The 11,966-nt window shown below is 41.6% G+C and overlaps 1 protein-coding gene across 1 annotated transcript; it reads left to right on the top strand.

The window, feature by feature from the left end:
* Positions 1-5,502: 5,502 nt before the first annotated feature.
* Positions 5,503-11,684, top strand: LOC127755140 (probable indole-3-acetic acid-amido synthetase GH3.13). The gene is made up of 4 exons (XM_052280783.1): positions 5,503-6,015; positions 6,108-6,209; positions 6,269-7,074; positions 10,727-11,684. The coding sequence occupies exons 1-4, from the start codon at positions 5,585-5,587 to the stop codon at positions 11,389-11,391; spliced, it is 2,004 nt and encodes a 667-aa protein (XP_052136743.1). The 5' UTR covers positions 5,503-5,584; the 3' UTR covers positions 11,392-11,684.
* Positions 11,685-11,966: the final 282 nt, after the last annotated feature.

Raw genomic sequence — 11,966 nt, 5'->3', positions numbered from 1 at the left:
CCTGAACATATGTGCCAATCTGCAGTTGCAGGAGAAAGACAATTCAGAAGGGAATCATTAGGAGCTTCAGAAATGAGGCAGTTGGAATCAAAGCATGCATCTGAAATGGTTTCTTTTCTAGATGGCTAGATCACAGCTAAATTTATCCCAGATGCTGCATCTGATCAAGCACAATAACTGAAGATTTGGTCGGTGAGCGCAAGACAGTTATGTGAGCTAGCTGCAATAACATATATATCATGCTAGCTGTGCAAAGAGTGATGGCTGACCAAAGAATAATCCATGTGCATAGCTCATGTGGAGCCCCTTGAAGGGAGGGTTTCAGGAGCTAGAATAGTGACCATTTCTTGCTTGGAGAAATGCAAAGGGATGGTTAGTTTATCGGCATTGCGCCATGTGATGGCTTATTCCATCAGTTGAGAGCAGCACTTGAGTTCATGTGGCCTGTCTCCCATGGTGATCTTGCAAGGTTTCACAAAGCACAAGTTGTGCCTTGTTCATATTTTTCTATCCCCCTCCTCTTTTGTCTTAGGACCACTCATTTCTTGGATCTGCTGCACTTCGGTCGCCGCGCCCATCCTGTCAAAATGATTAGATTCAGAGACAACACTTGTTTCAGGGGAAAAAAAAATACTGAACTACTGACTAGAGTGTGACTGTGTTGTTGTGTGAAGTGTACCAGGACCAGACTAGGTAATAACCAGCCATATGTCCCTGTGCTTCCTTGGCTTTCACAGAATTTTTGAAAACTAATTAGTTTTGGAATTTTGGAGCGTGTTAATAACAAGGAAAATGGGTTTTGTTCATAGTACGTTAGTTTGAAAATTAATCCTCCAATAGGGATTTTTGTTGCACATAACTACATAAGCAAGTAAACCATATTGAAAATTCGAAATCATGATGTTATTAGGAATGATATTATTTGGCCTGTTGGATTAATGAAATAAAACATCTTACAGTTAGCAGTCTATAGCGACCCTAGCTACTAGCTAGTTATTGAAAAGTAATACAACATACATATAATGTGCAAGATAAGTTTTCCAACTAAAAAGTCAGTTGTACTTTGCTAGCATTTCATTAGTTCATCAAGCTTTGAGTATGGTTAATACCCATACAATTGCATCCTAATGGGAAGCATGAGAATAGTGAGATCTCACTAATGCCTTGTGGTCCTCAGGACAAGATTTTGAGCTTGTACTTTGACATAATATTATCTCTTCAAACTAGAAAAAGTGCTAGTGGTGGTCCTTTGGTCTATCTATGCATCTTTGGAGGATGTTAACATTGTTATCACTAGTCAAGAAAGTACCAAGTGGTTTCCTGAGAGTTCCTATTCTAATTGAACATATGTATATAAATTGGAGAGATGACATGACACAAAGCAGCTCTATGGGTCACCGAAACGACCATTTTTTTTATTTAATTTGCCTAATATTTGATCCACTCGAGTCGTCGTTGACGGGGCAAATGATGATGTAGTGCTTACTATGTAATTTTGTGTTTGGTGAGGTAGCTTCAAATGCTAAAGATACAAAATTTATATATTGTAGAGCAGATCCACAACAAAAAAAGATGATCATTTGTTAAGTGATGAGTGCCATCGTTTTACGAAATATTGGTTTAAAAGGACATTGGTCAACCAAAATCGAAGGAATTAGTTTACCAAATTTCAACTTTTCTAATTAACTACTGTAGTTGCTAAGAGATATGAATCGATCATCACTCGAATAATGCATATTTCCCTCCACAGTGGGGCAAATTGTGTTCATTCCAACATTATTATGTTGTTTTGGGTTAGGAACTGCATATTGTTATGACGAAGATGGATCTTTAGGATTGAATTTCAATATGCTTGTCTGTTATTTAGTGTAGAACATAATGATCAAATTATTTAGTTGCATCTGTTAATTTGTACCTTGGCAGTTATGGGTTGATTGAAAATCTAAAGTGAACTAATTAGAATCAAATCACTGTCTTCTTTCCTGAAACTTTATTTCCCCAAGAGGCCTATTTGTATCCTAACTACATGGGGTGAAAAAAACATCACTGACCTTTGACCCTGTTTAGATGGGACTAAAACTTTTAAGTCCCTATCACATCGAATATTTGGACACTAATTATAAATATTAAACATAAACAATTAATAAAACCCACCTATAATCTTGGATAATTCACGAGACAAATCTATTGAGCCTAATTTATCCATGATTAGCCTATGTGATGCTACAGTAAACATTACCTAATTATGGATTAATTAGGCTTAAAAAATTTGTCTCACAAATTAACTTTCATTTATGTAATTAGTTTTGTAAGTAGTCTATATTTAATACTCTAAATTAGTGTCTAAATATAGAGACTAAAGTTAAGTCCCAGGATCCAAACACCACCTTTATTTGATAAAAGAATCAAAGTGGAGACAAGGCACTCCTCCAAACTTGTTTTTTCACACCGTTGACTAAGTCATTTTTTTTTTGTGTCATTGCTCACCAACTTAGCTCTTCTCAATGAGATTCATGTTCCTCGTTGTTAAACTTAATTATATTATTTTCCTTTTAGTGTCTATCTCAGATCCCTGCATTTCATTTTGGATAATGCAGAATTACAGAGTGTGAGTGTGAAAGAAGAGTAGTATGCGATGGCTTTTGGCTTTTAGTATATAAACCAGCTTGTGCCAGAAGTGACATGATCTTCCTTGTTTTCCTCCTCTTTTCCTGCCCTTTTCAAGGGTCTTCTGCCCCCTGCACAATTAAGCTGTTGTCACCTGCATTTTGCATATTTTTCCCTGTTACTTAAATTTAAGAACCAAATCTAGCAGATCCCCATTCAATTGATATATTCACTAAACAACAGGCTTATCCTCTCCCATCACTGTGTGAATTTTGCTAGCAAACAATAAAACAACAGTTTCTTTTTATAACATTTGTTCTTTGCAGACAAGCCCAATTATTTACTGACCCTATTAGGTGTTGATTGACTCCATCAGTTTTCTCTCTTTCCAATGCAAGGCATATATAGTCAGTCACACTGTCATGTTCTGCAACTGAGATGCAGCTAGCTCACAGCGCTGTAACATGGTCCTAATTAGTTTATATAGAAATTATTTGTTAATACAAGGACTGATGCATTATGATCAGAATAACTAGGTTCTTTCAAACAACAAGTTGCAGAATACACAAGTAGCAGAAAGTTTGCTGAAGTAAGCTGGCACTTTGTACAAGTTGCAGAAGTTCAGTCTTTGCAGTTTGCAGTCTATGGTCTATGAGAACAGAATACCTAGCCATAATTGGAGAGCTGGATTAATTTCCATTATCGAAAGGGGCTATAATTGAAGACTCTCTCCGTCCCAAAATAACTTTATTTTTCCTCAATTTTATTTGTCTCACGAAAACCTCATCTTTAGAGCAATCAATGCTTTGTAGTTTGTAATGGACAAGTGCATTGAAGTTTACTCAAGTTAAAAATATTTTAGTATTTTTGTTTTATATTGGTATACGCAAAATAGGTTAAAAATAAATTATTTTTGGGAGGAGGTAGTAACAAATAACAGAGACGCAATAAGACACATATGGTGTGTCAATTTGATGAGAGCAACATGACAAAATTAAATCAATCAACTATGTCATATCTTATACTAATGGCAGCAAGAGACCAAAACCTGGACAGCTAGCTGGTGCGGACCTGACCTTGTGATCTCTCCCAAGCTTATTTTACTTCTTTCTACTGACTGGCTAAATCATCTCACATCTGATTTAAAAGATTGGCTGATTAAAAAACCAATCAAGGTTGTCAAGTGATGCAACAGTGCAGGGGAGCCTGAATAATTCAATTACGCCTACTGACAGTTTTGTGTTCTTATTTTTTATAAAAAACAAGTCGAATTTGTAGGCACTTCTTGGCAGCAGGCATGATTGGATTCAGAAGCAGAAGCAGCTGCAGCAGCAAAAGAGAGACAGCTTGGGATCAAGAGATTTTCCCATGTGTGTGTCATTATACTCTTGACTGAAATTAAGGTGTCCCAACAAGTCAGCTTAACATTCCACTAAAAATGCTCCCTTGATAAGCACCCATAAAAGCATCAGCAACAAGAGACGTATTCGAGATATTAAAGTAACCTCCGGAGAACAGCTGGTCACTGGAAAATTGTACTGGCATGAGATTAATTTTTGTCTGCTAATATTTCTGTCAAAAGTTCAGACTGTTGTGTCAAAGCCAATCTTGTATGCACTTGATTGAGCATCAGATCACTAATTTAAAAAAAGCAGGAACAGAAAAAAAATACTGAATAAAAGAAGTCTACAATATTTGGCATCACATAAACAAATCTGAAATAGCATCAACAGTACATTCTAGGTGACATGGCTATCCAGCAGAAAAATAATATTGCCCATATTTTACAACAGTTTCGGCCTGCCTCAGATTGGTCAAGGAATCAAATGGACTCATATATATCCAGTATTTTATTTACACCTGAAAGGGCATCAAAAGAAATCTTCTTAATTTCTCCCCTTTTCTTTTTTACATGGTAGAACCTGCAGCCTGTCAGATTGCCGGCTGAAGAAGTTGAAGAAGAGCAAGTTCAGAACTTCAGATGCATATGCACTTTTAAATGCAAACCATTTCCCAAGTGACAAGTTGACCTAGCTTTTCGTCAAACTCAAAAAAGTTCATTTTCTTCTACCCTTTGCATGTATATATGCTAAATACTGGAGTTCAGAGTCTGAACATTTCTGCTGTAGTTTACAATGACTAAGCTAATAACCTTTGGACTGTCAAAATTCAGAAGAAAGTCAGGTGAGTCATCTGGTAAGAACTGAACTTTGGCTCTATTTGCCAAGAGATCAAAAAGAAACAGTCATCACAGAATGACAGAAACATAAAGAGACACTAAAATTAAGGAGAGGCATGCAGGCAACCAATATGAACTTTGACCCATAATAGCTGCATCTAATCACAAGGTCCAAGACATGGTCACATGTGTGTAGGCCCTTCTCTCAAATATAACATGCACACACTACCTTGTGCTCTCTTTCCCATAATTTTGTTGCACCACACACAAAAAAATTTCACACTCCTATAAGTCCACACCACATCTCCCCCCTCTCTCTCCCTAAAAAAAATTCTCTCTATATCTAAAAAGAAGTTTCTCCTTTTGTCTTCCTCTAAACAAATTCTCTCTTAAGCTTTCTCTCCATAAAAAGCATTTATCTCTTTCCTCTAAAAAAAATCTTTCTTTCTCTCCCTAAATTTTTTTCTCCATTTCTCTATCTAAAGGGTTCACGTCCTCTACCATAATCTACCATTAGACACTGACGTGTGAGACAATAGTAGAGTTGGACTCACATACCATACTAGTGACTATAATGGTAGTGATATTATGATAGAGGATCCTCACCTCTGTCTAAAAAGTTTCTCTCTTTGTCCGACTAAAAAAGTTTCCACATGCTTATGATGAGATGTATATAACACATAGAGACCAAGAAGGAGCTCACCTCTGCAAAAACAGTAGCTTGCACACATACAAGAACACACACACACACACACCAAAGCTGAATAAGCTGAGAGCTAGGCCAGAGTGCATGCATGCATGGATCATCTAACAATGACGTCCACGTCGTCTGAAAATGCGCCCGACCACGACCACGACCACGACGCCTCTTCGCCGGCGCCGGCGACGGCGACGGCGGCGGCGCTGCCACCGATGATCCCGGCGTGCGACCCGCACGACGGGCCGGCGTGCCTGGAGCTCATCGAGGTGCTGACCACGCGCGCCGCCGCCGTCCAGCGGCGCGTCCTCGCCGAGGTCCTCGCCATGAACGCCGGCACCGACTACCTCCGCCGGTTTCTCGGCGACGAGGTCGCCGCCGCCGCCGGCGGCGAGGACGAGCTCGCCGCGGCGTTCAAGGAGCGCGTGCCGGTGGTGGAGTACGAGGACGTGAAGCCGTACATCGAGCGCATCGCCAACGGCGCCCCGTCGTCGCTCATCTCCTCCAAGCCCATCACCGAGCTCCTCACGAGGTAAGCTCAAGCTCGATCGATCTCGATCTCGCCATGGCTAACCTCACAATTTGACACAATCACTCGGTCGATCATGGCGATGTGCGCCGCAGCTCCGGCACGTCGGGCGGGCAGCCGAAGCTGATGCCGGCGACGGAGGAGGAGCTCGACCGCAAGACCTTCCTCTACAACCTCCTCGTCCCCGTCATGAACAAGTGAGTCTCTCTCGCTGGCTTCGCCATCGATCGCCATGGATGCTGACATGGAGGTGCAGGTACGTGGAGGGGCTGGACGAGGGGAGGGGGATGTACCTGCTGTTCGTGAAGCCGGAGATCACGACGGCGTCGGGGATGGTGGCGAGGCCGGTGCTGACGAGCTACTACAAGAGCCGCCACTTCCGGCGGCGGCCGGACAGCCCGTACACGCGGTACACGAGCCCCGACGCGGCGATCCTCTGCCCGGACAGCCGCCAGAGCATGTACGCGCAGCTGCTCTGCGGCCTCGCCCGCCGCGGCGAGGTGCTCCGCGTCGGCGCCGTCTTCGCCTCCGCCTTCCTCCGCGCCGTCAAGTTCCTCGAGGGACACTGGCGCGCCCTCTGCGCCGACATCCGCGCCGGCCGCACCGACCCGGCCGTCGTCACCGACGCCGCCTGCCGCGGCGCCGTCGACGCCGTCCTCGCCGCCCGCGCCGACCCCGACCTCGCCGACGCCATCGCCGCCGAGTGTGGCGGCGCGTCGTGGCGGGGCATCGTGCGGCGGCTGTGGCCGCGGACCAAGTACATCGACGTGATCGTGACGGGGTCCATGGCGCAGTACATCCCGCTGCTGGAGTTCTACGGCGGCGGGCTGCCGCTGGTGTCGACGATGTACGCGTCGTCGGAGTCCTACTTCGGCATCAACCTCCGGCCGCTGGACCCGCCGGAGGAGGTGGTGTACACGCTGCTGCCCAACATGTGCTACTACGAGTTCATCAAGGTGGAGAAGGACGGCGACGGCGAGAAGGTCCGCGACGGCGAGGTGGTGGACCTCGTCGGCGTCGAGGTCGGCGCCTACTACGAGCTCGTCGTCACCACCTTCACAGGTGAGCGCGTGTGCAGCCCGTTCGATTTCTTTCCCACCTCCTGCATGGGTTTATCAACGCCGTCCGATCGCAAAATCAACGGCTGAGATTGGTTGAGCCCGTCTCACGTTAATACTACCTCCATGGTATGACGCCAACATTTAACCATTTAACTTATTTAAAAAAGTATATAAAATGTTATTTATTTTGTTGTGACTTGTTTCAACAAAGGAACCATAATATTAAGATATATTTTTACATATTTATTTATATTATTTTTTTAATAAACGAAGTCAAACGTTATGGAAAAGTCTAACAGTGTCATGCGTAAAAACAGAGGTAATATTATTTTTCCAAGTACTGTTCCTCGAATTTTCTTTTACCATTTTCGGGTGGGTAATTTTAAGTTTAAAGTGAATAAAACATAAAAATATTAACATGTAGCACAGTTACTTAATTATTGATCAACTAATTAACTGTCGCAAAGACGGCACGGAAACTGTAGCAACAATACACACAGCATGTAGGAACCATTATTCAGAAAATCATAGCTAAGATGAAGTGCCCCTATAGGAGAGGATTAGCGATCCAAATTGGGCAAATCTTATTTATATCTCCTCGAAATAGGAGGGGTGAAGTCCCTTTCCCAGAAAAGAAGAAATGAATTAGTGAAAACGTTTTTCTAATGTTCCATAATGAAGATAATAATCATGCACCTTGAGAAAAAAAATCATCATGTAAGTTCCACCTTTACTAAGATACGCGAATTGCAAAATGACATCGTACATGAGAATGACATGTAGGACCTGTTCTACAAGTCGATGCTAAAATGATGGTATTTTTCAGCTCCGTGTTTTTTACGGTGGCACGTACCAAAGCAATAAAATGAAACTTTTTTGCGATGTGATACCATTCCTGGCATGCATTGTGGTCTATTCGAAGATAAGTGCAGGTGTCCTTTAGACGAAAAGGTTATGAGTCACCTGTTCTATCTTTTAACTTGTTTAGATTTTTGTTTTGGTTTTTGTGGTCTCCCTGTTGTTCCTCTAATGGTGGATACAGTCACACACTAATGAATTCTGCTTCCCTAAGCCACAGTACACAAGCTCGATTTTTAGTTTACAACAGAAGTAACATCACACATCTTTTCCCTTGAGGCTAGCTACTTAATATCTAAAAGAAGGTTTAATTTAATTTCATCGAGAAATAAGAGTTACTAGCAAGTAGTATAAGCTATAAGCTAACTGCAAGTCGATTGGTTGGGGAGTCAGAATTATTTTCTTAGGTACCATTTTTCAAATTAATCTAATTAATCCAAGGCAATGCATGGGTGTTAACATAAAATAGATTTTTATTAGCTTACTGTACTTTCCATTTCTTTTATATTGAAGGAATAAGTAAAGAGCACACTTGTTTAGTTGCTTATGTTTCTTGTGATGAGATGTGGCAAGATTAAAATATTGGTAACTTGATTATTTGAGTAGATTTTTTTCAGAGTTTGACCAAATAATTAAGTTATAGCTTGGGATTCCCTACTAGGCCAACGGGGTATAGTGTGTAGAGTGCTTGACTCCCACTGCATTATCTCCTAGCTTGCCTATAGCCTTTCATGTCTGCACTTAATTATACTTACTTTAACCCGACATGGAGACGTTGGTATCAACTACTTGCTCCCTCTGTGTAATATGTATATAATTTATATATTGGGTGATGGAAATTATATATATCACTAGAATATTTGAAAAATATCTTGATAATTAACATACTATCTAATTACGAACCAGTAGTTATCACAAGAAAGGATGTAGTCACAATATATAGTTCATTGCATACTTAATTATTAAGAGGGGTAAAACAAAAATAGTTGCAGGAAAATTAAAAAAATATTTGACAACATAAACATTATATATGTATGATGCTATCTACTACTACACGAAAAATGGTATTAGCTAAAGAAAAGATAAAAAATGATACGTCTAGCTTTTCATTGAGAAAGTTCAGTTGTACAGATCACTAGAGAAGCTGCATGGTTGATATATGACATATACCTCATTTGATTAATGCAGTGCGTAGAGTGCTTGACTTCCACTGCATTATCTCCTAGCTTGATTAAATTTACTCAAGGATTCATTAATTCCACCCAAATCAAAATGATATATGTGCATCATCTGAAAACAATGATATATTATGCATGGAAGAATCAATGATAGATGACACAAAAAAAAGTTGATCGAGATGTGACATATTAAAACAATATCCGATTTCTTTGACCTTCCTCTCTCAACCCTGCACTACCAGCTGAATAAATTTATTATAAATTTGCATTTCCATAAAAAAAAAAAAAACTGGACTGTGCACATCATCTGATGGATCCGCCATACATAAACTATGCTCCTAAATAAAAGTTGTTTAATGCAATACTGAATCAAATAGATAGCAATTGCACGTGGAAAAGCCCTACACAAGTGTGTGACCTGGCACAAAGTCAAAGTGCCAATTATTGTAGCATATGCATGGCCAGTGATGTGTACCAAAATATTTCAGCAATTTAATTCAGTATTAAAATTTATAAAGTCCTCCGCAAAAAAAAGGCTAGGTAGATTAAATAGTTGCTAATTATCTTGAAGCATATTTATTTTATTTTGAGTAATAAGAATAAAATATAGTTATTACTTCAGTGGGAGAATTTTTTTTTTTGCCAGAACTTAATTAAGCAACACTGAAACTGACTTCTTGTCAAAGTACTACCTACATCTCTCAATGTTTGACGTTGGTTAATGCAAATTTGCAGTAACCAATGTTAAACAAAAAAGAACGGAGTTAGTATAATTTAGGTGCCTCTTTGTCTCAGTAAATTTCACGGATTGAAATGTTTATGTAGTTTCATTATCCCAAAAGATATTATGTCACTTAAAAGAAATTTAGATAGAAAGGTGTTCTTTTAGAGGGCCCAGGCTAAAAACACAGAGCCTCTGCACCAAAAAGGACAGGTATCCTCAGTGGGCTGAAAAGGCCGTGCTGGCATTTTCTTTGGCCCAACAACTTCTTACTCCCCTACTTACATTGTCGGAATACTTAGTATATTTTGTTTTCCAAGCATTTTACTAACAACTATCACACTCCTCACATAAAAAAATCACTTAAAAAATGCCACAACAATCACCTACCAAAAAAAATCACGTGTTCCAAAAAAAAAGGCATATAGGTACTTAGTTTGTAATGTGAGGCCCATTTTGAATTTTAATATTTAGCGGATCGTCATCATGGATTGTACTTACTAGGGATGAATTAAATATTTTGATAAACAAACTTAACCAATAGTTTAGAACAAGCAGTATAAACAATGCATTAGAAACTCTCTCTTTTTTCTGAGGAAACATACTTTTTAAAAGATGGAGCAAATAATGAAAAATGCTACATAACATACCCCGTTCGGACATGATGATACATCGAAGGTATCACCTGGGTATCAGCTGATACCTACCAGGTATCAGGTGATGCCTGTGAGGTATCATCCTGTTCAAATGGGGTATAAGCGATACCTGCCAGGTATCAGCCGATACTTCTAGAATATCATCCCTTTAAACGGGATACCGTACTATATCATTCCCCCAAATAATTCGTTTTAATAATCCAATAATAAATAATTGGGTTAATAATTAATTGTGTGCAGGGTTGTACCGGTACAGGGTGGGGGACATCCTGCAGGTGGCCGGGTTTCACAACGCGGCGCCGCAGTTCCGGTTCGTGCACCGGCGCAACGTCGTCCTCAGCGTCGACACCGACAAGACCTCCGAGGACGACCTCCTCCGCGCCGTCACCGCTGCGAAGCCCCTCCTCGACCCCCTCTCCTGCGTCCTCGCGGAGTACACCGCCTACGCCGACACCTCCTCCATCCCCGGCCACTACGTCCTCTTCTGGGAGCTCACCCCCTCTCCCTCGCCACCGCCGCCGCCATGCCATGACGACGCCGACGACGCAGCCGACATCGGCGAGGACAAGGACAAGGTGGCACACGTCATGGCGGCGTGCTGCGCCGCCGTGGAGGCCGGGCTGGACTCGGTGTACCGGCGGTGCAGGAGCCGGGACAGGTCGATCGGGCCGCTGGAGATCCGTGCCGTGGCGCCGGGGGCGTTCGACGCGCTCATGGACATGTGCGTGTCGCACGGCTCGTCGGTGAACCAGTACAAGACGCCGCGGTGCATCAAGCACCCCGACGCCATCGCCGTCCTCGAGCAGCGCGTCGTCGGCCGCTTCTTCAGCGACGCCGTCCCGCACTGGGAGCCCCTCAAGGTCGACGGCGCCGCCGCCGCCCCCGCCACCGGCGGCGACCAGTGAAATGGGAGAGATAGAAGGTTGGAGGAGTAAAATCACAAAATGCAAGTAGATAATTAAAATTGATCATTGTGTATGTGCCTGATCGATCGATGATGTTTAATTTAATTAGAGGGTAAGTGTGTCGTCACTCTCCGTGTTTAATCACTTAATTAATTAATTCTGTACGTGTTCAGATTTACATTTTGAGATTATTGATCATTAATTGTTAATTAGGGCCATGCATGCATAGCCTGTAATTGTGTAATGTCAAATGTTGCTCATTGACTCCATCGTTAAATTGTTGGTCAACCTGATACGAGCAGTGTTCTTTTATGAATCAATACTTTTTAGCATTGTCTACATTTATATACTTCCTCCGTTCCATAATATAAGAAGTTCTAGAGTTGGACACGGTTATTAAGAAAGTAGATATAAGTGAATGCTGAGGGTTGTGATTGGATGAGTAATGAAGGTAGGTAAGAAAAGTGAATGGTGGAAAGTTGTAATTGGTTGGGAAGAGGTGGAGAAGTTGTTATATTTTTGGACAAATCTAAGGGTGTTATATTTTGGGACGGAGGAAGTAGATGTTAATGAGG

This window comes from Oryza glaberrima, chromosome 11, assembly GCF_000147395.1.
Source record: "Oryza glaberrima chromosome 11, OglaRS2, whole genome shotgun sequence".
NCBI classification, from domain to species: Eukaryota; Viridiplantae; Streptophyta; class Magnoliopsida; order Poales; family Poaceae; genus Oryza; species Oryza glaberrima.
This window is presented reverse-complemented; position numbering and strand designations above follow the sequence as displayed.

Bases quoted from the DNA above. Each gene is read 5' to 3' on its own strand.
- LOC127755140 (XM_052280783.1), top strand. From the start codon at position 5,585: ATGGATCATCTAACAATGACGTCCACGTCGTCTGAAAATGCGCCCGAC. The intron at 6,016-6,107 runs GTAAGCTCAAGC...TGTGCGCCGCAG, and splicing joins ATCACCGAGCTCCTCACGAG to CTCCGGCACGTCGGGCGGGC. The intron at 6,210-6,268 runs GTGAGTCTCTCT...ATGGAGGTGCAG, and splicing joins CTCGTCCCCGTCATGAACAA to GTACGTGGAGGGGCTGGACG.